This window comes from Ailuropoda melanoleuca, chromosome 15 (genome assembly GCF_002007445.2).
Source record: "Ailuropoda melanoleuca isolate Jingjing chromosome 15, ASM200744v2, whole genome shotgun sequence".
NCBI lineage: Eukaryota > Metazoa > Chordata > Mammalia > Carnivora > Ursidae > Ailuropoda > Ailuropoda melanoleuca.
Window position 1 is genome coordinate 51,268,230 of NC_048232.1, and position 26,370 is coordinate 51,294,599.

Below are 26,370 nucleotides of genomic sequence, written 5' to 3' on the forward strand. Positions count from 1 at the left end.
ATATTATAATGCTAATTTATATAGTTAAGAAATTGGGCATTTCCCCTAGTTGAGGTAGGCAATAGAAAGTGAAAACTTAGAGGTAATTTGATCATATTAGTTCAGAAAATAACGGAGACTTGTCAGTTTTAATGGCACAAATATTTCTATGTATTTCTCCACTTTCCTCCTCATATAGAATGTTTACAGGCAGAAAAATCTCAAAAAATATTTTTTAATGCTCTTCTTAACTCTAAATGGTACACATGGCCCCTACTAGACCTAATAAGTGTTTTAAAAGTTTTCCTAAAATCAGAATTTCCAGGTGCTGGTGAGCATTCACAACCAGCACAAGGTAAATATAATACATTTATCTTGTAGGTTTTCTGTTTTTATTAAAATATTAAAAAACAAAGAGCTGCTGCTGCTGCTGCAGGTTTATGGACTAGACCAGAAAAATGCTCAGTATCAAAAAACATAATGTGCATTTTATATTTTTTGTGACATCATTATTTACTGCATACTTGGCCATCAACTTTTAATTATATGCTTTGAGTGAAAATACTGAGGAAAACCCTCAAGTTATTTTCTTTGCTAATTTTTGCAGGAAGAAATCTTGATTTTTATTGTCATGTTAGGATTTTACTAAACAGCTTCAGAATAACAAGCCCTTGAAAGATGAAGTGAGGTCTTTCCCTTTAAAGCATTATCTGCCAGCCAGTGGAGAGTGTCATGCTACGTTTTTTAGGTCCTTTACACTCTTGAATTTGATTTGTGCTTTTACAGCACAAATCCCAACATTCAGAAGGCAGATCTGTCTGCTTCAGCTGCCTGCAGCTATAGAGAATTAGTCTGTCATTCTCCGAGTCAGAGAATGTGTGAGTGAGTGAGTGAGTGAGTGTGTGTGTGTGTGTATCTGTGTCCGTGTCTGGGGCCGGGTGGCCAGGAGTGATTTAAACGTGCATAGGGTTAATAGTGTAGCATCTCGTTCAGGCTTGGCTTTGAAACCTGTGGCATTCTAGGCTGGACAGCCGCTTCCGTGCTTCTGTTTTAATTTAGCAGGATGTTTGCTGCCATGGCAGCCAGCAGCATCCACTGCAGCAGCAAGGAAGGGCCATAGATCTGAGAATGCAGGTGGAATACTAAAACACCAGCCGCTCATGCAGCACGGGGCTCCAGTGCTTCATTTCTGCTCTTAGGGGGCTCCAATGCGGAGGCGGTACGTGCTGCATCGTGTCAGCTCATCTAGAGTCAAGGGCTGCAGACCTAGATCAGTGGAGGGCTAGTGAGAGGTAGGGGGAAAAAAAAAAAAGAAAGAAAGAAAGAAACCGTGAGAGATATCGCTGGTGCCTCACTACCTGTCATTTGGGAGNGCAGCAGCAAGGAAGGGCCATAGATCTGAGAATGCAGGTGGAATACTAAAACACCAGCCGCTCATGCAGCACAGGGCTCCAGTGCTTCATTTCTGCTCTTAGGGGGCTCCAATGCGGAGGCGGTACATGCTGCATCGTGTCAGCTCATCTAGAGTCAAGGGCTGCAGAACCTAGATCAGTGGAGGGCTGGTGAGAGGTAGGGGGAAAAAAAGAAAGAAAGAAAGAAACCGTGAGAGATCTCGCTGGTGCCTCACTACCTCTCGTTTGGGAACACAGAAGTGGTAGAGGGAGATGTGGACCCATCGTGCTGCTGAGACATGTGATTGGATGAGGACTGGAAAACGTAGTGGGCTTCCTCTGCTACTTTCAGCTGGAGCGGTGTCTTTGGTGAACTCTTTTCTGCTTCAGATACACTCAAGCAAAATGATTGTAAGTACTGCTGATTAGAGAGAGAACGTGGCAAGCTCAATTGTGGGCAACTGATTAATTGTACTGTCGCTCTAGAATCTTATGTGAATGTTGGCGCCTGTTGGGGCTTTTACTGAAGTGCATGTGTTAATTAAAACCAAAAAGGCCAGTTGCTCTCTCTGTGCAAGAAGACAATATGAAGTCTAGTTGAAAAGAAGAAGCCCCTAGAAGAGCCATGCAGCGGCCGGCTGAACTCTCTGTGTTTCGGAGCAAAGAAGTAAGGAGAAAGGGAGCCTGCCTTCAGAAACAGAAGTCTCTCACCAATCTTTCCCTGACCAGCGAGGGGGAGAGGAGACCCACTGTGCGCATTTCCAACTGGTTTGGAAATGCTGCAAAGGCCAGCCAGAGAGAATCCGACTATGTGGAGAGGCGTTCGCTGTCCAGATTTCTCTCGCGCTCTGTGCAGTCCCTGTACCACGGCAGTGGCCCGGGCACCTGGAACCTCCTGCCTGCCAGCCAGTCGGGCAGTGAGGGCTTAGAAGACTGGTCTTCCAGAAGAGGCCTGGAAGGCGAGAGTGATGAAGACAGCAGGTCCGAAGATGAAAACGTGTCCTCCAGGCAAAGCAGCATCAGCAGGAGCTGGGCTGAGGAGGAGGGAGAAAGCTGCCTGCGGGAAGGCACGGCCCATCTGGATGAGGATGTGATCCTCACAATGCTGGGTGACCTGGAACAGGCACTTTACACTGATTTGTTGGGTAAGTCAGATTTCTTCTCAAAAGGAGGACGGAATTTTTAGGAGCTGCCCGTTTGCATTAGCTAAATAGCTTCCATTCTCCTGACTGGATTTTTAAAACTCTAGTGGCTCAAAAAAAATTTTTTTTTAAATTACTTGTTGCCATTATTTTCTTTGTAAAGCTGAACTTTGAGAACCAGTCGTAAAGTCTACTTGGAGAAAATAAATAGCAGCATTCTGCCCTGGGCATTATTGGCCTGGTATCCAGGACATTCTAGACATCCATAAAAGAGTGTTAACATTTTAAAATTGCAAACATGTTTGTTACTTTGTAATTAACGGGACCTATTTATTGAATTTCCCTCAAGGTGACCTCACCACCAATATGGAATGAACAATGAAGGGCCTCTTGGGTAAATTTCTTGTAGTCAGTTTCTTCTGCTGCCTCAGTGGTATCCAGATAGATGGCCCTCATTTGTACCTCCGTGACAAGCACCATGCATGCTAGTAACACTTTTAGAAATGCAGAGACATCTTTTGACAGCTTTATTCACGCATTGCTTTTTTTTTTTTTTTGGTGTTTGGCAAAAAATTCTCCTGAACTTGTACATTGTAACTATTTAAACTGCTGTGTTGATGACTGTGAACTATTTTTATACTTTACAAGGTGGGCCTTTTTGATGACATAAGTCTCAGTAATAACTTCTGACATAATCTTTAATTAACAAGATATGAAGATATCTGAAATGAGTCTTCTATTTTGTTTCAGTTTGGACTTTGCTGCTGCCTAAATAGGCAAACTGTATCCATTTTAGTTGCTATGTCTAATTTAGTGTTCTGCCGAAGTGCATTTACATCACACAGTCCCTTTTTCGAAAATCCAGAAGTTTTAAACCATTGACCACATCATATTTTGCTAATATATATGCTTACAAGAAAACTTCATGTAAGACGAAAGAATTAAACCTGACTGGTGATCTCTTTGTTTCTGGTTCATACAACTGATGCTAAATGTAGATGTGTTTTTATTCTCTGTGTAGACCTTCCTGTTACCAGATGTTTGATGAGGCTTTCTGGAATCTTAGTGAACCAGCGTTAGAAGAAGATAGCTTAGAGAGACAACAGAGGCAAATATTGGTCAATTTTTCATGTCAGTTTGACTTTAACAGAGTACTGTTTCACAGTTGTGGGAATAGTGATTTTTGAATCAGAATCTGAATGCACCAGGTGCTCAGACATAGATTTACTTCTTCACTATTGTGTGATTTCTGTGATGAACTGTTTCTCATGAAAGACCTCTATGCACTACAAAGGCATGAGAGGGGGTCTTACTCCTTAAGGATCTTTTTATTTTTTTGATCCTCTGAAACTGCAGAATCAAATAATATTCATCTTTTGCCTTCAAAGTAGTAGCATTTATCTTGTTCCAAGTACCTTGTATATAAGTATTCTCAAAGCTATGAACAGAGAGCAGTCCCCTGGCAGTATTTGTTGGTTGCTCTGTTAAATTATACCATGCTGTATGTGGGTGTGTAGATGATATATGCCTTTTTGTGCATAAATAACTTGGAGCATTACTGTCAGAGCAAAATCTCTCAATAGAAGTCTGTATATTCCATGGTTTTTAAAACTGAGCGTCTGCTTATTATATTTATGGGATTATTCTTTTTAAGGCTTCCCCCACCCCAACTTATGCAGTATTCAAAAATGCAAATGAAAAAGTAAGGAAGAATTTATTCAAATAGTTTTGACATGAATAATCATACCAGGATAATGAAGCACTCCAAAGCAATTTCCTAAATAATGATGCATGTTAAGTTGGTAAATAAATCCAAGCCCAGAGCACAGAGGAATTTCAGGATTTCTGCCACGTGCTTGACTGGGTTCTGCTTCTGACTCAAAATGGCCTCTTCCAAGTTAATTTTTAGGCAAGCTTCCTTGAGTTCAACTCTTTAATCTTTAGCATCCTAATAGATCAGACAACGGTCTGCACTATAACTATATAGGAGAATATTTAAAAGGTAATTGGCTATGTTTTGGCTATTTTCTGTCCAAAGTATCTGACTTAAGAGGGTTTGAAAAATTTCCATCCAAATCACTGTTGGGGTCATCTATAAAATTAGGGTTCTCAAAATAAATCTGACAGCTGTACTCTAAATAATAACATTTGCAAGGTAGATGGTGTAGAGGATATAATTCTCTATGAATCAGGTTCATTCATATATAATTTGACTTCCTATTAAAAGATGACAGTGCTGGCAGTGTTGATTACAATGTATATAATTAAAGCCTAAAAAGTATGAGCGGGACCACACAGATTAAGTGGCCCATCTACCCCTAAGCAAAAATGTAGAAACCACTATTTTTCCTAAAGGAAGCCTCCTGAGTGTCAGACGGGATAGTAAGGGCTTACACACATTTTCCAAAATGGTATATTCTGGAATTCACTTTGAGTTTTTAACATGGTTGTAAACTGCTTTCTCATTGCTTATTAAGTGTCCTCTATAAGTGGGGCAAAGAGTAGGTCTCAGCTGAGCCTTAGTGGCTTTGAGATTATGGAAGTGAGAGGAGATAAAACACTTTTATGACTGAATGAATTTGTCATATATATTTTTTTTCTCCTAACTTTTATTTGTTACTAAATGTGTCATTGTACTTATTCTTTTACATTTGGCCTTTTCAGTTGAGATTCCCTTCCCTCCCCCAATCTTCTAGACATCATTTGGATACAAATTTATAGGATGTTTCAGATTTGTGTAATCCTAAAGGGGTTTGTAGTGTATTTAATTGCATTTTGACTTTTCTAAGTCATTGAAAACATTCACTGCAATAAATTTTGAGTTGGTTGTTGTCTTCCATAATATGAATGAGGCAGCAATTAAGTTTTGCTCAATAAGGACTGGGAGGAAAATATCCATTTGTCTGATTGTCTTGAACAGTGCAGTGACATATGAGTGAATAATGTGATGAATAAAACCAAAGGAGGAAAGGAGGTTGTGGTTCTGAAATATGAGAGAAGCTATATAAACAAAAATGGATGCAGTTGGAAAAACCAAGGGTCTAAGATGCCTGTTGGATTGGAAAAAGGATATTTTTATTTATTTATTTATTTATTTATTTAGATATATTACATATTTGAGAGAGACTAAGCATGGGGGTGGGGAGGGGCAGAGGGAGAGAATCTTCAAGCATACTCCGTGCTGAGTGGGGAGCCTGACTCAGGCTGCAGGCTCTGCGTGGGGCTCGATCCCACAACCTATGAGATCATGACCTGAGCTGAAACCAAGAGGTTTAACCACCGGAGTCGCCCAGGAACCCCAGAAGAAGGACATTTAAAATATGAAGATGTGAAAAAACATTTAGTGAAATGGAATGTCTAAAAATACAATGTTCCTATAATTTATATTAAGAAGGTATTGAAAATAATTCAAATATCAATGCTATTAATATCCTGGCAGTTGACAAGTGGTTGAGATGCAACTTGTACTGTATAAGAGTTCTCACAGAGGGAAGGGGCCCAAGGACAGGGATGTGTAATGGTATATTCTATGGCCTCGTGTAAGGTCAATAACTATAATCCCTCCTCCCTCCAATAAAGGTCATCTCAATACTTCCCTCCTTTAAGACTTGTCAATTCTTACCATCACTTAGAAACTTAGGCTTGTTACTGTATGAAATCTTATATTCTGATACTGGCCTTTGTGCTTCTTCCATTTTGTCTCATTCTTCACTATTTCTTTTGCCCACTTGGAGCAAAATCTCTCCAATCACCTCTGCCTTTCCTTTGGCTGTAATGATATTTTGCCCTTTAAGATTTTCCTTACATTCTCCTTCTTTATCTTCAGGGTTTTACCAGATTATTTGGAAGTAAAAAGTAGGCTTCTTCCTAGCCGTTTCTCAAATATGCCTTTATATTTTTGAGAAGGACGGGAAGAAGTTCCAGAGAGATTATGATTAGAATCTCAAGGGTTATTAACAGTTCTGAGGCTTAAAGTGATGTTAATTGATAAGGTTGAGGATTTCATGCCTTGAATCAATGTAGGAAAAGTTTATGTCATGTGCATGAGGGTACAACACATATTTTTCTATCTTGACAATGTATTTAAAGACATTTTTCATACTTTCTAAGTTTGAAGTAATAATGTTATTGTTAAGCATATTTTAATTGTTTGTGTATTTTGTCAATTAAAAAGTAGAGATTTACAGACTGGCAGCAGAATGGTGGTTGTTTTGGCAACTACCCGGGATGAGGAAAAACGAACAATGTAGTGATGTTTGGCTGAAGAAGAAAATAGAGGAAAGGGCAGTTGGTGTCTTCCAGTCTCTGAGGGTCATGGTGAAGGTAGTATAGAGTTGTTCAATCACCTTCTGCAGCTCCTAGGACCACTGGATGGAAATGAAAGGGAGGCAAACTATTCATCCTCAGAAGTGTTTTCACAATTAGACCTGTCCAATAGTAGAAGGAGCCATCTCTTCCTGGAGAGGATGCCTCTCCAGTCTTAGAGGTTTCAGGTAGAGACACATGGCTATCTCCCAAGTGAGGCATAGATGACTTCCCTCACTGGCTGAGGGGTAAGGTGAGACATGCTTTGAAATCCCTACCAACTCTATAATTACATTATACATGTTAAGTGGGTGTATTTGCTCTGTATATATTTTTAATCTGGCATGAATTCTGTGGAAGAAAATGAACAAGTTAAATATCTACCAGTATTCTTGAAACAGACTGTAGGTATGAATCTTGACTTGTTTGTGTGACAGTTTTCATACAGGAGTTTAATATATGCTCTTTCCTACCTTCACTTTCCTTTCTGTTTTTCCTTTCCTTTCATTCCCTTCTCTTTCCCATCATCCCCTTCTTTTGCCCTCTCCTTTTCCCCTCTCCTTCTCATGACTTTCCACCCCTTAGGCCATCCGTTCTCCTACCTCCCATCTTCCCTCCCTTCCTTTCCTCCTTCATTTTTCTTTCTTATTAAAATTTCTCGTACTTCTTCTTACTGCCTCCGCCATGTTCTTCTCAGTATCCAGATAGGCCAGTTTCAGATGGCCACTGGCCTGGAAGTATTACATGTCCATAATCAAACTGGTTTAATGGCACCTCTGCCTCCAAATGACAGGTAGTGGTTGAGCAAGGCCAGCATTTGTCACACTGGCGGAGCTGCTGGTTTCCTGCCTATTAAACACATGGGCAGGGACTTTCCTGGAACTCTAGTGTCACAGGTGGATGTTGTGAATCCCTGCAGAAAGTGGAAATATTTAAAAATAAAGCCATCCAATGTTAATAGAAGACTTACAAAGGTATTGCTTCTGTAAGAAAAGGCCTCTACCTTATTCCCCAGAGTCCCAATGTGTAATTGCTACAAGGTAAGTTTATCTTACTATTCTGACTAGACCTAGAGATAGGTAATTATGAGATTAATTAGGATCCAAATAATTTCAGATTTTTAAATTAAGCTCAGTAATATGGAGTTACTATAGAATATATTTCTGAATTAATCACTGTCACTTTGCAATTATTAAGGTCATGGATCTACAAAGTATTATTGTATTATCATCACTCCTTATCAATTGTTACTTGTAATGTTACATTTGTTTCTATTCACGTTTTATTGAATGTGAATGTAGAAAGAAGAATTACTATTTTTAGATAGCAGGCATTTGGAATTTCCTACCATTATTGTATTTTTAAGGAGAGGAATTTATATTACTTATCTATGTGTACAGATATTCTGAGACCAGTAAATGACTTGACTGACAAATACATTATTATGTTACTTTTCTAGGTGAAGACCCTGAAACAAGAAGAATGAGAACAGTTAAAAACATAGCGGATTTGAGGCAAAATTTAGAGGAGACTATGTCCAGTCTTCGTGGGACCCAGATAAGCCACAGGTTTTTTTTCTCAATTCTATATATCTTTGGGACAATAAGGAAAAAAATGACAACCAAGCGCTTAACCTTACTTATAAGGATAAAGAAAGAATTTAATGTTCTCTTACTATTTTCTCATTTAAATTTTACATGACATTCAGCTGGTGACTTCTTAGCACATACCCAGGGACTTTTTTCTCCCATCCATCTCTTCTTCCACGGAGTGTCTCTTTCAAACTGAATTAGCTACTGAAACTACCGCCATCGCTACCAGTTAGATTTCCATGCCCGTGACAAACAACACTGGGCAGAAGTCTCAGTTGAAATGCATTTGGGGTGGGAGTGGGGGTGGGGGGTATAGAGAGACTCTGAAACTTAATTGTACTCAATCTCCGGGAATAGTTCCGGGAAGCCATTGGTGTTAGATGAACGGTTTGTTGAAACTGTGAAATAAAATTTTGCTTTATCTAAAATGCAACAATGGCCTTTCTTTCAAAAGCAAAAAAGCAAAACAGCAAACTTCAAATGAATGCCCCATCCCACACTTTGACATCTGCAGAAGTGTTTTGCATCTCATCATGAAAGCATAATTTGACTTTCATGAAAATGACATACTTCTAAGAAATGACTCAGCCCTAGCCTTTCCCATCTTCATGTATTCTTGGTCTATGATCCCAAGGGAATCTGAGTATAGTTCTTTCTTCATTTGTTTGCCAGCACCCTGGAGACAACATTTGACAGCACTGTGACAACAGAAGTGAATGGAAGGACCATACCCAACTTGACAAGCCGACCCACTCCCATGACCTGGAGGTTGGGTCAGGCGTGCCCTCGGCTTCAGGCTGGAGATGCTCCCTCCCTAGGGGCTGGCTACCCTCGCAGTGGTACCAGCCGATTCATCCACACAGACCCCTCGAGGTTCATGTACACAACACCTCTCCGTCGAGCAGCTGTCTCTCGACTGGGAAACATATCCCAGATTGACATGAGTGAGAAAGCAAGCAGTGACCTGGACATGTCTTCTGAAGTTGACGTTGGTGGATATATGAGTGACGGTGATATCCTTGGGAAGAGTCTCAGGGCTGATGACATCAACAGTGGGTAAGTGGCCTTTGGTCTCTACCAGCACTACACAAACAGGGAAAGTGTTCTAAGATGAATTAGCTGGAGAAAGAGTAATTAGGTTAGCTCACAAAGTTATTAGAAAACGTGATAAATCAAAGGTGGCTTGGGGTGTATCAGGCCCATTCTTCTCATTCATGAAAAGTAAAATATATAAATCTTCTATAAAATCTTTTCATTGTAAGCCCTTAAATCTTTCTATTGTTAGTTTAGAGAACCAAATGTGCCCTGTGCTTTTTGGAGTGATTTTCACACACTTCTTAAGTCACAGATTTTGTAGTGAAAGACGTGGGAAGGGGACAGGAGGAGTTTTGCTGAGCTGCTGGAATTTTTTTTTTTTTTAATTTGGCTTGTCAAAGCTGCCTCTAACTTCTTTGAGGACAAATATTTTCTAGTATTCTTCAATTATGTACCTCCAGTCTAACGAGGGAAAAGCATTTTAGAATTGAGAGTTTCTATATCTTTTGATGGTATCAGATTTAAAAAAAATCTTAGCCTTTGTTCTTCTTCTGTTTTCTATTATAATCCCCAAAAATGTTGTGATTATAAAACTCTTTAAGATTTTGGCAATGTGGAATTTTTAGTTCAATCTGAAAATCTATTTTCAATTTTGAATCAATCTGAGAATGAGCCCCAATGGAAGCAATAGGACACTCTATTAAAGCTACTTCTATAAATAATTGTAATTCCTTACAGATATGAAAACTGATCCTAATTGGCCACAATTGTATAATGCTAAGGAAAGGTGAGACTTGCATTAGAACTCACATGGATCTTACTTCAAAACCTTGGCTCTATAATGCAAGGAAAAACCTCCCAAATCAATTTTATAATTTTCATGTTTTCCCAAAACCCTAAATTTAGGGTTTTGACCTACTTTTTGTCCTTATACATCTGAGAGGACCAGAAAGCATTCTTCTCTATGAGTAACCCTTCCTGACTTCATTCATGAAAGAAAGGAAAAGAAGAAAAGAAAAAAGAAAAGATTATTTGAAAGGTGACAGACCTAAAAAAAAATACAGAAGAGGTTTAGATCAGATGTACAGCTCTGCTGTGATAATCTCAGATCCAGGGCTTTTGTAGTTGCCCCTTCCCAGATGGTGAAATTCCAACAGTTTAGAATTCAGGAGACAGATTGCGATCAGTTAGGGGAGGAAGTAGTTGAGATGCCACTGGAGTCAGAGTCCAATTTAAATTCCTTTCTACAATTTGCTATCTGTGGACCCCTTGGGGGCTTAATTTATCCAAACTCTTTTTTTGTTTGTTTTCTGTAATCAGGATAAAATTGCAGAATCTCCACAAAATTATTAGGAATTAAGGAAATAACACACAAAATTATACTAACTCGCAGCCTGTCACAGTATGAGTGTTGAGTAAGTTTGTCATCAGCATCATAATTCCATTTATTATCATTAATAATCACAACTAACTTGTGAATGTTTTTGTTATCATTTTTGTACATAAATACCACCTAGGAGGGGATACCCAGTTCAGGGAACATAATGGAAGCACAAGAACACCCAAGGCATGAACTTTTTCTCATGTCTTCTCCTTTTCTCACCCACTGTTTCCACTCTCACTCCTATGTCCTCCTTTTTTCTTTCTTCATCTCTTTAAATTAGAGCATGTGTGTTTTTATATTCACTACTGGATGAAGATTAATTTTTTTAATTTAAATTCAATTAATTAACATATAGTATATTATTGGTTTCAGAGGTAGAGTTCAGTGATTCATCAGGCTTATATAATATCCAATGCTCATCACATCACCTGTCCTCCTTAATGCCCGTCACCCAGTAACCCGATCCCTCCACTCCCTCCCCTCCAGCAATTCTCAGTTTTTTTCCTATGGTTGAGTCTCTTATGATTTGTCTCCCTCTCTGATTTCACCTTGATTTGTTTTTCCTTCCCTTTCCCTATGATCTTCTGCTTTTGTTTCTTAAATTCTACGTATGAGTGAGATCATATGATAATTGTCTTTCACTGATTGACTTATTTCACTTAGCATAATACCCTCTAGTTCCATCCAAGTCATTGGAAATGGCAAGATTTCATCTGTTTTGATGGCCGAGTAGTATTCCATTGTATATACACACCATATCTTCTTTATCCATTCATCTGTTGATGAACATCTGGGCTCTTTCCATAGTTTGGCTGTTGTGGACATTGCTGCTATAAATATTGGGGTGCAGGTGCCCCTTCAGATCACAATGTTGTGTCCTTTGGGTAAATGCCTAGTAGTGCAATTACTGGATCGTAGTGTAGCTCTATTTTTAACTTCTTGAAGAACCTCCATACTATTTTCCAGAGTGGCTGCACCAGCTTGCTTTCCCACCAACAGTGTAGGAGGGTTCCCCTTTCTCTATATCCTCGCCAACATCTGTCATTTCCTGACTTGTTAATTTTAGCCATTCTGACTGGTGTGAGGTGGTATCTCATTGTGGTTTTGATTTGTATTTCCCTGATGCCAAGTGATGTTGAGCATTTGTTCATGAGTCAGGTGGTGAAGTGGGTGGAATCCTAGGTGGGACAGTGTGGTCTCAAGATTCTCGGGGTCACAGGAAGACTGGGGGTGCCTGAATCCTTCAGAGTTCTCAGGCATCAGAGCGGGGAAGCCGGCTGCAATCAGTGATTCCAGGAGTGGGCTCTCAGCTTGGTGTAGCCATAAACCATGAACCGCCACACGGTTTGACGACTGCTCTCCGAGCATGGGCCCAGGAAGTGGCAGAGGCACAGAGAGACCCCCCCTTCCCACCCCCAGATAAAGATTTAACTATATACATAAATATAGCATATTTATGTTCACACATATATATGCACATATTAATGTATACACACACACACACATATATATACATATACACATAATACACACATACACTCACATGCAGGCAGTCTATCTCATTATTTGCAGTAATCACCACATACACTGAATTAGTGAATACTGAACCATTGCTCCTAAGGGAAATACAGATGTACTTCCTGTGAGCTTTGGGTTACAACATTTTTGTCAACTCATCAGAATATAATCTTGTTTTATGTGTATTTCAATTTAAAGCCACCTTATTTGTGAGTTAATACATATTGTAGATTCATTAACATTGAGCTCATGCCTTTGCAGCACTGTAATTCATGCCTGAATGAAGCTTATCTAACACAAAATTTTCCATAGGACACACCACAGCCTTCCTACACTTAGGAACACAAGAGCACTTCAGCACCACACCTGGGGGGCATTTTAAACAGCAGAATCTCCAACAGGGAGCACAAAAATGCGGAAAATGTATCTCTAAAGAGCCTGTGAAAAGGACCCATTAACAGTAGGAGAGTTGAATCAAGAGGGCAGAATGTCACCTTATTTGACCTCAGCTGGGAATGTCCTCATGGGCAACTCAAACTTTTTGTTGCTCTGCACCTGTCCATGAATGACCATGAAAGTGTTGCAGTTATTGATTTATAAATTTTAGCAAGTAAGCAAATCTGTAGCGATGGAGTTTGTGAATAATGAGGATTGACTATTTATATACACACAAAATGCTTATCTGGGGAGAGAAAGCATATCTTGGGAGCAGTTTAAATCAGAAATCAATGGACATTGACAATGCAATGTGTGAGTAATTTCAGGAGTTTCATATAGATTAAAACCTCAGGATAAGGAGAAAGTACTAAATCCAGCCATGAGATAGAAAGGAAGGAATAAGAAAGGGAAATAGTTTAATTATACTCTCTGATTTAAATAGCTATAGAGGAGAGAAATACATTAAGACAATATTTGTAAGAAAAGGAGAAATATTGTAGAAAGACTGTCATTCACTGAGCTTGACTAAAATATAATTTTCAAAATCAGAAGGACAATTGGATTGGATGACATTCACTGACCTTTCCCTTAACCAAGACTCATGAAATCTAAATATTTAATTTTGAGAGATAGTGTCTACTGTGATGGGCCTCAATCATTATACTAAGAAGTTTAAACCATGTACTCTGAACAGTGGGAAGCATTGTTTCTTAAAGATTAGTTAACAGTCACAGAATAGGGCCTGATGTTGATTTTTGAAAGTCTCCTTTAGGGGAAATCCGCAAAATGGACTAAGAGGAGAAGCTCTGGTGTTAGATTTCTGACACTACTGCAAAACTTCAGGTCCAAGGTCTATTAGGCCAGAAATGTGGGAGTAGCCTTGATGGGGAGGAATGGAGAGAAAAAAATTATTATGGGAGCTACCACAGAGGAGAAATTTATAGAAATAATGATAGGCTACTCACAAGGGCTTGAGAGAGGCAGAGAATTCAGATAAGATGCTCATTTTGTAAGCACCGGAGATAGGAAATTATACCTTTAGAGAAAATAGGCAGAAAAAGAGACAATTTTTTTTTTTTGAGAAAGTGGAGGGAAGGTGATGAGTGTAGAGTTAGAATCGTAGAGTTGGAGACATTGCAGTGTAAGTTGAAATAGCAGTAGTTTCCAGGGTAGCCATCTGATGGAGATTGTGGTCTCATACAGAAGGTAGTGGAAATTATAGGAGACCGTGAGGACTTCTGGGAAAAGAATAGTGAGAAGAAGGATCCTGAGCTGAAGTATGTATGTGTGTATGTATCCAAATATATTTCTGAGTTCATTNATGATGGAGATTGTGGTCTCATACAGAAGGTAGTGGAAATTATAGGAGACCGTGAGGACTTCTGGGAAAATAGTGAGAAGAAGGATCCTGAGCTGAAGTATGTATGTGTGTATGTATCCAAATATATTTCTGAGTTCATTCTGTATGCCAAGCAGCATTTTGGGACAGTGTGGGCAGTACTGAGCAATATAGGCAAAGCGTCATGTGACTTCCATGCAAATGTTTTTTATATTTTTATAGGTGTTCATTTGTTCATTGAATGAATGACTAATATATACACATGTTTGTAAGTAAGGATGTGTTATACATTCTTAGATTAGTAGTTTTTTCTTAAGGCAATTTTTTAAAACAACTGGGTTCTGTATATAATAATATATACTACAGGCATACCTATACTCAGAAGTATTTTATATTTTCTAAGAGTCTAGCTGTATTAGTTAACAGTAACTTCTGTAAACAAGAAATCTCAAAATCTCATAACTTAACATTTCATTTCTCCTTCACATAAAACCCTCGCTGGTGTTTCTGGCCTTCAGTTGGGAATGTACACCATATAGTCTCTCAGAGAACAAGGCTGAAGTGAGTAATTCTGATACTATCCCACCAGCTTTCCAGTGTCACCCTGGGCATTGGTTTTCAACAAGCAGGTGGCAGAAGAGAGGAAGAATCTTGGTGTGAGACTACTTCATATGTACCAGGCCTACAAGTGGTGCAGGTGACTTCTGCACACATTCCCTTATCCTAAACAGCTGGATGGCCACATCTAACTAGAAGAGAGGCCAGGAAAGATGGTTCAGCTGCATGCCCAGAAGGAAGAGGAAGTTATTGATGAAAGCTGGGTAGTTTCTGCTGAATTCACTCATGAGGAAAAAAAAAGTTATGTCCATTGTCCTTCCTACTTGTTTCATGCTTCAATGGAAACCCAATTCAGACTTCCTTCATTTTTGTTCCCTATCAGTCTTTTAAATGAAGTCTTGGATTGTTTCACAAATGAGCCCATTTAAATATGCATCAGTGGTCCTCGTGTTTTATGTTGACATCCATACTCAGTATATTTATTTATTTATTAAATTTTTTATTATGATATGTTAGTCACCATACAGTACATCCTTAGTTTTTGATGTAGTGTTCCATGATTCATTGTTTGCGTATAACACCCAGTGCCCCATGCAATGCATGCCCTCCTTAATACCCTTCACCATTATATTTAAAGAAAAGCTAAAAACCCCACAAATCCTGTATGAAAACTTCTCCTGGTGATGTTGAGCTGTTGGGCATTAGACATCTCCTCTTTCCTGTGGCAGAGTCCAGAATACTGAAATTTAAAGAAAGACTCAGAGTTCTGTCCCCTGGGTGGGAAGTGAGTAGGCGTGATCAGCAGGCCGTATGGCTGGTCTCAGCTCAACCGTGATGAGGGGTACTGTGTGGAGGACATCCCACGGTGTGCTGCTCTTCAGTGCTCACCAGTTTACACAGAAAACTTATTGACATCTATAGGACGTAGCCCGATGCCTCAGCCTAGAATTAAAAGCTGGGAAGATGGGGCGCCTGGGTGGCTCAGTCGTTAAGCGTCTGCCTTCGGCTCAGGGCGTGATCCTAGAGTCCTGGGATCGAGTCCCACATCAGGCTCCTCTGCTATGAGCCTGCTTCTTCCTCTCCCACTCCCCCTGCTTGTGTTCCTTCTCTCGCTGGCTGCCTATCTCTCTCTGTCAAATAAATAAAATCTTTAAAAAAATTTAAAAAAAGCCTTAAAAAAAAAAAAAAAAAAAGCTGGGAAGATGAGAGGACTAGAGACGTCCCAGGGGAATTTTAATTTGGTGATGTTTTAAGTGAGAAAAAAGGGCATTGAAACATCTGTGCTACAGTTCATGAAAAAATTGAGTCACAAAGTTAATTTTCTGTTCCCAATTTTTAAAAGTATGTTTCAGTGATTCAAGGGACAGAGAGCTCAAAAGACATAGTAATGAATGAAGGTGTTTAATTTAAGATTTTTTTTTTCCTCATGTAACCACAAGGGATGTCATGAAGTGAATGGGAATGGAGTTTCATTTTCTCATGTACCTTAGATAGAACTCAGAAAACTAGTTAATCAGCATTCTGAGAATTCAAAATTTCCTGAAGCATGTAAAGACTTATCTCTTTCTTCTCTTTTTGAAATTACTTTAAACACTTGGGGATGTGAATCTGCCAGTAATTAGGAATTAGTCAAAGGAAGGCCTGTTACTTATAATGAGTCTCTGAAAAAGTCTCCGTTTATGAAACAAAAAAGGAACTTGCTAGAAAATTGGGGAGAAAGTTACATATTTTAATTGGGTGGAAATTGAAGTTATCTGCAGTTGTCACGGTATAAATAGTTGGGTCAGAATATAACCTAAAATTCTACTTTAAGTCATATGGCCCAAACACAAAATAATTTAATTCTAGGAAATGAACTTTTTTTTTTTTTAAAAGGAAGGTGAATACTTTTATCCTTCTTCTCCCTTGATACTCCCTCAATTCACCCTTAGTAAACTTGATAGTGTGAACCATGTCTACCATTGGGAAGGGCAGGTTTAAAGTGTTGGGGTGAAAGAGTTTACACAGCAAACCACAGATTCCTTATCGTAATGCTTCTACTGATTTCATATTCAAGATAGGAGAGCTATGGAGATCCTTGCGGAAAGAGAGCTGCTAATACTGGCCAACACTGACATAGCACTTACTACATGCTAGACAGTATTCTGTGCATTTGACATTTGTTGACTCATGTATGTTTCACTGTAACTGTAAGAGGTAAATATATCATTACTATCTCCATTTTACAGATGAAGCAAACGAGGCATGGGTAGTTTAAGTGACTTTAGCTGGAACCCAGAAAATTAGTTAATAGCTTCTGGGGATTCAAAATTTCTTAAACAGGCAATGCTGGACTTGAACCCAGCCAGAGTAAGAGTCTTTACTCTTCACCATCATGGCATACTGTGACATTGTCTTCATGTCTACAAGTACACATTTCTCTCCTAGGAGTCGATTTTTTACAATAGAACAGAGCTTCAGAGCAATCATTCATTATTAGTATAGGTTTTGTTTTTGTTTTTTTTAAGCTAGCATGTATGATCTAGGGGACAGCGCTCAAAAAAAGATGCTGAATTGTTGTGCCTTTGAGTTAAAAAAAAAAAAAGGCCGTGTGTTCATGTCATTAAAAAATAGCTAACTGTAACATAGTGGCTGAAATGAAATTTGAATGTAAAAACACGGAATTCTAGTAAGTTTTGGTGCAAGCCTAGGTTTTCAATCTTCCCAAATCCCCACAAAAACAGACAAAGCAACTAGCCAGCAAAGCCAAAAAATCACGATCATTGTTTATACATAAAAGATGATGACAAAGTATCATCTCAGCCCCCAAGTATAGGTAGCTGAGGACAGACATACAAGAGCCAAAGGATGGTAGCCGTGTCTGTTTCAGAAGAAACAGTGTTAGCACTCAGGGGTCTGGTAACACTGAGGACAGAGAACCCCAAAATAGCCGAGACACTGACTAGTAAACACATAGGGCATTTGAAGTTGGCAGCTGAAGCTGGGAGGGATTTTGACCATTTGACCAGCCAGCGAGAAAAAAGGCAGAAGGTCATGTCTGAAGGGAATAGAACAGTCTAGTTCCTATGAATTCATTCAATTGCCCAACTACAGCTCCCTTCCAGGACAGGACCCCACACTAAGAGACACCTTCTGGAAATAGAAGCAAACTGAACCAGGTGTGGCAATAAGGGTGAACGTGAAGGTCTGGAAGAAAGTGAGAGATGGAAACAGAACCCCAAAATTGCAAAAAGCTGATTACTGCATTTTAAAACACTGCACAAAAACAACAGAGGCAGTTACTGTGTGAAGTTGGAAAGGTATCTACATTGTTTCTTTTTATTCAGAAAAATTAATTTCACATAAAAATAAGCAGGAGAAAAGTGTCAGGATAAAACTCCATAGAAGCCACAAACATATGCCATGCATGACTAATAAAGGATTAGTATCAATGAGGAAAGAAAAAAGGAAAACAAAACATAGCATTGAATCCAATAGAAAAATGAGCAAAGAAAGTGAGATAAGTCAGCCAAAGAAAGACAAATTCCGTATGATTTCACTCATATATGGAATTTAAGAAGCAAAACAAATGAACAAAGGGAAAAAGAGAGAGAGAGAGAAACAAACCAAGAAACAGACTCTTAACTATAAAGAACTGATGGTTGCCAGAGGGGAGGTGGGCGAGGCGATGGGTGAAACAGATAAAGGTGAAAAGAGTACATGCATCATGATGAGCCCTGAGCAATGTATAGAATTGTGGAATCACTCTATTGTATGCCTGAAACTAATATAACACACTACATGTTAACTAGATTAGAATTTAAATTTTAAAAACTTAATACAATTTAAAAAATGAACAAGTGACATAAACAGACATTTCTTTTTTTATAGGGATGTCATATTTATTTGTTTATGTATATTTATATCACTTAGAAAGCATTACAACGGGCTACATATGACATAGTAACTACATTACATGCAATCAGCTTGAATATTTTAAAATGGACTCTTTCTAATCAAAATCAGCATGTTTTTTTTTTTTTAATTTAAATTCAATCAGCCAACACAGACAAAACATAAATGGCTCACAGCAAAGTGAAAATATGATCAACCTGCTTGGTAATCTGGAACTTGTAAACCAAACCAAAATGAGAATTCTCACCTATAGGCAAGTAGGTGTTTATTCTGAAACTATTTTGAAAGGTATTTAGCATTGTCTAGTAAGGTTAAGTAGGGTATGTGTCTCTTACGACCCAGTGATTTACTTTCTAAATAGAGACCTTAAGTAAGTTCTTGCCATGTGAGCACAAGGAAATGCAGGTACACAAGCAGTCGTGGCAGCAAAGACGAAAAACAACTCAAATGTCCATAGTAGTCAAATGGATTAATCGACTGCTGCATTTGTAAAACAGAGTTATAAAACTACAAAATGAATAACACAATGATACACGTGAAGATAGATAATTGCAAAAATGTAATTTTGAGTGAAGGAAAGAAGTCACAAAAGGTTACATGTAGTGTGACTCATTTTATATAAAGTTCAAATCCAGGAGAAGCTGAACAATATATTTTTAGGAATACATGCTTATGTGGCAAAACCATGAAGGAAAGTAAAGGAATGCTTGCAAAATCCCGGACAGTAGATATCTCTAGAAGAGAGGTTTGGGGCTGTGAGTGGGAGGTGCCTATACAGACATTGAAGAAACTGGAAATGTTTTATTTCTGAAGCCAGGTAGTAGGTGCATGAAAGTTGCTATTATTTTTCTTATTATTTGATATGTCCTTTTATACCTTATACACCTGCAAAAATATATATTTCCCTATAAAGTTTTTTTTCCCAAAAAGCATGTAATTGCTATGATGGTAGAGTTGTATATATTTCTGTTCATTGAGAAAGTAGGATTGAACAATAAATAAAATAAGATTTTTACAAATTCTATTTCAGTGAATTCCAGACCTAATTAGAGCATAATGATGCAGAGTCACAGATTTGAACAGACTCCATCTTATAATGGCTGGGGGTGGTGAGCGACAAGAAGGAGTGTTATATCTAGATTATTGATTGGGTGGTTGGCATCTTTCCCTTTAGCCATTGTAGCACGCACAAAAGGAACATGGGCTTTAGTGGTGACGTTAATATATGGTCGGTTTTTATGAGAAAGTCACCTACTATGCCTCGGAAGCAGTTTAATACCCTATTTTAGAGCAAGGTGGAATGATATGGGCTAGAAATATTAATTTGGATAATAGACACCTAAAGTAAATATGCCATAAGCGTGCATGTTTGCCTACACAAAAAGAAGCAGAGTGTCAGTTGAAGTGAAGAAGAATTAAGAAATGCTTTGTGAGACTGTTTTTTTCATGTGAATTCTTTTACAGCTCATAGAATTTGAACATGGCTAAAATTATTCTAAGACTTTCATAGTTTGAGGTAATTTATTTTTTGTCAGTAATCCTCATAAGTTTCTTTCCAACTTTCTGTACCAGTCTTCCCTGTGTCTGTTATCTCTTCTCTTCTTAAATTCATTTTGGCTGACAGTTTTGAAGTTTAGATATAACATTATCAGGAAATCATTTTTAAAATTTTACATTATTCTTTCAAAATGATCCCCTAACATTGATAGCTCCCAGACCGTAGCATAATTTTTCTAGAGGACATATAAAGTTCATGCTCTTATAGATTTTTAAATCCTTCAGAAAGAATGACAAGAAGGAAGGATGACCAAGAAAAAATTCAAAACAGAGATTTGTCTTACTTTAGTGATGCCTGGATTTTTTTTTTAATTTAAATTCAATTAACCAACATAAAGTAGTACACCATTAGCTTCAGATGTAGAGTTCAGTTATTCATCAGTTGCATATAACACCCAATGCTCATCACATCATGTGCCCTTCCTAATGCCCATCACCCAGTTACCCCATCCCCCATCCACCTGCCCGCCAGTTTGTTTCCTATAGTTAAGAGTCTCTCATGATTTGTTTCCCTCTCTGATTTCTTCCCATTCAGTTTTCCCTCCCTTGCTCTATGATCCTTTGCTCTGCTTCTTATATTACACATATATTGTGGATAATTGTCTTTCTCTGATTGACTTATTTCATTTAGCATAAAACCCTCCAGTTCCGTTCACGTCAATGTAATAAGATTTCATCTTTTTTAATAGCCAAGTAATATTCCATTGTACATATACACATCTTCTTTATCCATTCATCTGTCAATGGACATCTGGGCTCTTTCCATAGTTTGGGTTTTGTGGACAGTGCTGCTATAAACATTGGGGTGCAGGTGCCCCTTTGGATCACTGCATTTGTATCTTTGGGGTAAATCTCTCGTAGTGCAATCGCTGGATTGTAGGGCAGTCTATTTTTAACTTCTTGAGGAACCTCCATATTGTATGTTGTTTTTTAAGTAACAAAGTCATGGTTCTGTTATGAAAATGTGCTACCATTCAAATGAGAGTGTGTCTGTGTAAATGGGGGAATTATAACTAAGTATTTTTTTTTGTGCAATTAATACCTGTTGTAAACCTATTTGATATTCACTGGAAAATTGAAAGGCCCAAGAAAAATGAATATCCTTTGAAATGCTTCCTGAAAAAATAGTTTTTTTCTTAATTTATTGAAGTTTTAACCCTATGTTTTTTTTTCCTTTTGAAAATTAGTTTTCAAAACACTTAACCTTTGTCTATAGAACTTACTCTTCTGTAAGTATTGAATAACTGAAAGGCTATGTTTCTAACTGAAGTGATCTGTCATCTTATTTCTTGGTTTCATGCATCACCATCATGGTTAAAGTTACTGAAATCAGCTATGATGCTTTCTTTTTACAATATGGAAGCCTTTTGAATCCAGCTGGAACAAACATGATATATTTGCTGATCCCCAGTTATATACAAAACACTTTGTTTAACAGTTTTGGAGATACACGGATGAAGAAGACAGACAAATGAGACATACATGAAACATAACATGTATACATTGTTAAAACTTCCTCCAAGGTTAAGCCTAGGATTAAGCATGTTGGTAGTTCTAAAAAAGGCGGGGGGTGGGGGGTGGGGAGTATCTCACTTATCTGGAGAGAAGATTTCAACTACCCTCAACCTTTTAAAGCACAATTTCAAAAGGAAAATGATTGAGAAAAACATTTGCTGCCAGGAATTCTACACACTCCTCCTTACAAGGCAATAAAAACATTTAGACACTGGTTGAGAACTGAGTGGGAAATATGATAAGAAATTGGAAGTAAGAATAAACCATGAAACACAAGATATGGCAGCTGACAAATGAAAACACATGAAGGACAAATGTCCCTTCACTCTTTAATTGTTTAATTTAATTGATACTCCTAATCATGGATTAGTTATAAAAAAAAGTTAAATTGTATCTAGTATTTCTTATTTAAAAGAGTTCAATACATTTTGGAGCCAAAGTCCTCCTTTATTTTTCCCATTTTGGTGAGATTAAATTCTTTAGTGATCAAGAAAACTCACCAGGTAGAGTCCCTTATAAGGATAATGCCTTAGTGTTGTTTTGTATATAAAATTCATCTACTTCCTTTCCAAACTATGTGGAAGAGACATTGTGAATAACAAATAGCTACTTGTTACAAGGGTCTCATGTTAAGAGCTTTTGTATTTTTCCTTTATCATAAAATCTACCTATAGATTTTATTCTTCCCATATTCAGAGGAAGAAGTTAAGGCACAGCTTAAGAAACTTGTTCAAGTTCCTTGAATTAGTAAGGAGAGAATTTATTGATCATGTAAGTAATTAGCCAGTTTCATAATCCTAGCTTTAACTATTTGGTTGATCTTCAATATGGCTATGATTAAGTACTTTTTATTACAGGGATGCCTGGGTGGCTCAGTCGTTAAGCGTCTGCCTTTGGCTTAGGGCATGACCCCAGCGTTCTGAGATCAAGCCCCACATCAGGCTTCTCTGCTAGGAGCCTGCTTCTTCCTCTCCCACTCCCCCTGCCTGTGTTCCCTCTCTCGCTGGCTGTCTCTCTCTCTGTCAAATAAATAAATAAAATCTTAAAAAAAAAAAAAAAGTATTTTTTATTACAAAAAGTGAAATCAACTCAAATTTGCTTAAGCAAATTAGGGGCATGATTATAAAGAAGCAAGAATATCTCTTAGAACCCAAGGATAAATTGTGAAGTTGAAACCACGTGGTCAAGCGTCTCTGCTTCCTTTTGTGCCCCGGGTCATTGTTTTTACTTTGCTGACCAGCTTTCTCTGTGGCTCCTTACATCTCCTGGGTATTCATTATCATCAACTCTATTCACACAGAAAGACTGAGGAGCTGTCTTTTAATCCTAGTTCTCAAGAAAGAAGAATCTGATTAACCCAGCATGGGGTAAGAGATTAAACCCTGAGTCCTAGTCCTCCACAGCCAAGGAAGCAAGATTACCAGTAGTAATGTAACTATTCGGGTCCACCGTCCCTGTGTGATGGTGGTGGTCCCGTGATGGCAGGGGAGTAGTTCTCAAAGACACAAAGTGGGTCAGACAATGTGGCCCTTCACTTCAAATAGTAATGCATGGTGGTTAAGATCTTTCCGGAGTCAAATTTCTAGATTTATTTCTTAGTTCTGCCATGACTGGTTGAGTACCACGGTGTTACTTAACCCTTTTGTGCTTATGTACTTTCTTTCTCTAACGTGGTAATAGTAACGTTATTACATCTAAGCTATTTATAACAGTTCCTGGCAACATTGTAAACATTTAATGCATCTTGGCTATTATTTTATCCTTGTGGCCAATTGGTAGTATACATTTTATTTACCTAATAACTTAATCTAATTTTAAGTTTACTAATATTCCATTATTTCCTATGACCTTCGGTGCTTCAAAAATGGTATTTGCAAAATGAAATGATCTTGCTCTTATTTTTCTAAGAGTTAAATTATCTCCAAGCCTCTTCAAAATTTTGATAACAAAAGGGGGGAAAATGAAGGTTTTACATAGGTTAGTTATTTGTTGTAGTAAGGAAGATTGATTTCTTAATAAACTTAAAAATACTCTAATTTTTCCTGGTGAGTAAACTGTTTATATAGAAAAAGAACTGTAATAAAGCACATTTGCATAATTATTGAAATTTGTGAACACTGTTTATTAAGTTAAATTATACAGATGAGATCATTTAATTTTATGTTGATTAATTACACATCTATTTTCAGGTACATGACAGATGGCGGGCTCAACCTGTATACTAGAAGTCTGAACCGAATACCAGACACAGCCACTTCCAGAGATGTCATCCAGAGAGGAGTTCATGATGTGACAGTGGATGCAGACAGGTAATGCTATCAGCATGTACAATGGTGAGAACCGCATAAAGCAATTTCATAAATAAGATCTAAGGAGGTTTACAGTATACATCAAAGGACTTTTTATTTCAATATAACAATTTTTTTGAAATATTTTTAAAATTAAGATGGTTTTTCTTACAAGACATGTTTAGCTCTATAAACTGCATTGGTAAGAATATTTAACAATTTCAGTTAAATGGAAGCCAATTTTAATATCTGTAAAAGCAAAATGTTGCACATAGACTTATGTTCTTTCCTTGAAAAGAGCCCTGGCTTATTGGTTTGGATATTCTCAGATTTACCTGAAGGCTAATGATACAAAGATTTAAACATAATTCAAATTATCAGGTACAATAAACTTGATGCTTTTCTTGAAGGGTTTGTTGAAAGCGTAAAACTCTTGCTTTAGGTGAATTTCTGTTTTGTAATTGTTTCAGATTGTTTAAAGGTGTGTGTGTGTGTGTGTGCATGCTTGCTTCATAGGTTAGTTATTAATTTGCTGGAAGTCATTTTTGTCAATTTGATCAGAATCAGTGCTGTTAGAAAATATTGTTCTTGTAAAATAATATTGTAAGATATACTTCTGATCTGATTTTGCCCTCTCTTCACTCAGAATTTTGACTTTATTCATCAGGAAGGGATTGCCATTTCCAAAACTATGACATATCAATACCTAGAGTGGTTCTTTACTAAAGTCAGCATTGAGGAAGAGACAAAATGTTGTAACTTAGTGTATCCACATTCTGAAGTAAGAAATGTGCACAATTCATTGTGCGTTTTAACATAGCCGACTCAAAAGGCTTGAATTCTGGTATTAGTCATCAGTTTCTCCTCACTCAAATGCTATTGATATATTTTGGTGGGGAGGGGAGAGGGATTTGGGGCTTAAATACTCTTGAAATAGATATTCAATTAGTCCTTCTGTTTTTATCTCTACCTTCACACCCATTCTCAGAAATACCACCAATTTTTACATGTTTGGGATCTTTTTCAGGATAGGTAGGCTGTTTCTCAATTTTTCTTATCATGTGTTCACGAAGTCACTCTCTCAGATCTAGGGTGAGGGTTTGTGTCTGGTATCTTGCAGTTCAGAGACCTCTCCAGAGGGTTAGGGCTAGGGTTGGTGTTCGGTGTGAGGGGTTAGGGGTTTGGGTATGTGCCTGGTATCCTATAGTTCAGAGACCTCTCCAGAAAATGAAACCTCAGGCCTCTACTGGGGTGAGAAAGACGTGGCAGCCATCTACTGAGCTGAGGCAAGGAAGGGACTTGGGACTCTAAATGCTCTTTAAATAATGCTGTTGATAGTTTAACTCCTGTTGGCCAGCGGACAGTTTCCACTAGAAGCCTAGGATAGACATATCCTAGTCTGTAGACCAGGGTGTGTGAGAGAAGCAGGTGGTTACAAAAGGATTATGAAAAATTTTGCCTCCCCACCACCAACTGGAACTCTTCAATCATTTTCCCTTCCTGACTCTTCCAACCATCCTGGACTTCTTTCTGCTCTTGCATTGATGCTTCCTCTGTCTGGAATGCCCTTTTCTATATTCGCTGCATTATTTCCTCCATCACAACATTTCAGTTTAGAGAAATGCTGCCTTCTCAGAGAAGTGATTCCAGAGAGGCTAAGATACATTTGATTTGCAGTCACTTTCTTACCCATTACCTTATATTATTTTCTTCAATGTACCCCATCACTCCTGGAATAGATCATACTTACTTGTTTACATGTTGATCTTATATCTCCCCCATTACAGTGGAAGCCCACGAATGCAGAACCTTTGTCATATTCATTATATTTTGAGCCTGTAGCAAATGCATGTGGAGTGAAAGAACAAAGGAATGAATATAAGCTATATATTCATGTATGGCCAGCAATAGAGTTCAACTGGGTAGAGAGGCAAATGAGGCCAGAGCCAACATTCTGCAAGGATATTACACAAGGAGGGAAGGGGTTATGTGGAAAAGCAGAAAGCAGTGATTCGAGGGGAAGAAAGCCACAGTCTGGACTACATTTTGAAACTAAGGACCTACACATTCTTAGCTGATGGTGGAAAATATTAAAGGAGGGGGAAAGTCTGTTGGTCCTTAGGAAATGAGATTGTGGTGGCAGAACCTAGGAATCAATACAGAGGAGCCTTATTTTGGACCTAGTTGGGAGAACCAGCTCTCCTTCCTACTGACTGAGGAACCTCAGACCAGTGGGAAAACCCAGAGGTGTGTCTAATAAATTAGGACCCGTGAAAGCAGTGGTTCTTAAAGTGTGGGAACTAAATCCGCAGCATCCGCATTGCTTGGGAACTTGATAGAAATGCAGATTAGCTCTATCCAAGATTCACTGAAGGGGAAATTCTGGGGTGGACCCAGCAATCTTCAACAGGCCTTCCAGGTGATTCTTACAGCTA

General features: G+C 38.2%; 1 protein-coding gene across 8 annotated transcripts in view; it reads left to right on the forward strand.

Moving 5' to 3' along the window:
• Nucleotides 1-26,370, forward strand: part of NAV3 (neuron navigator 3) — a 570,381-nt gene that overhangs the window by 404,535 nt on the left and 139,476 nt on the right. For all 8 annotated transcript variants that reach the window (XM_019803871.2, XM_002923310.4, XM_034644498.1 and 5 more), the window contains 3 exons: nucleotides 8,277-8,385; nucleotides 9,082-9,465; nucleotides 23,837-23,956. In XM_019803871.2, coding sequence (XP_019659430.1) covers nucleotides 8,277-8,385; nucleotides 9,082-9,465; nucleotides 23,837-23,956 — 613 coding nt within the window. The remainder of the gene's footprint in view (nucleotides 1-8,276; nucleotides 8,386-9,081; nucleotides 9,466-23,836; nucleotides 23,957-26,370) is intronic.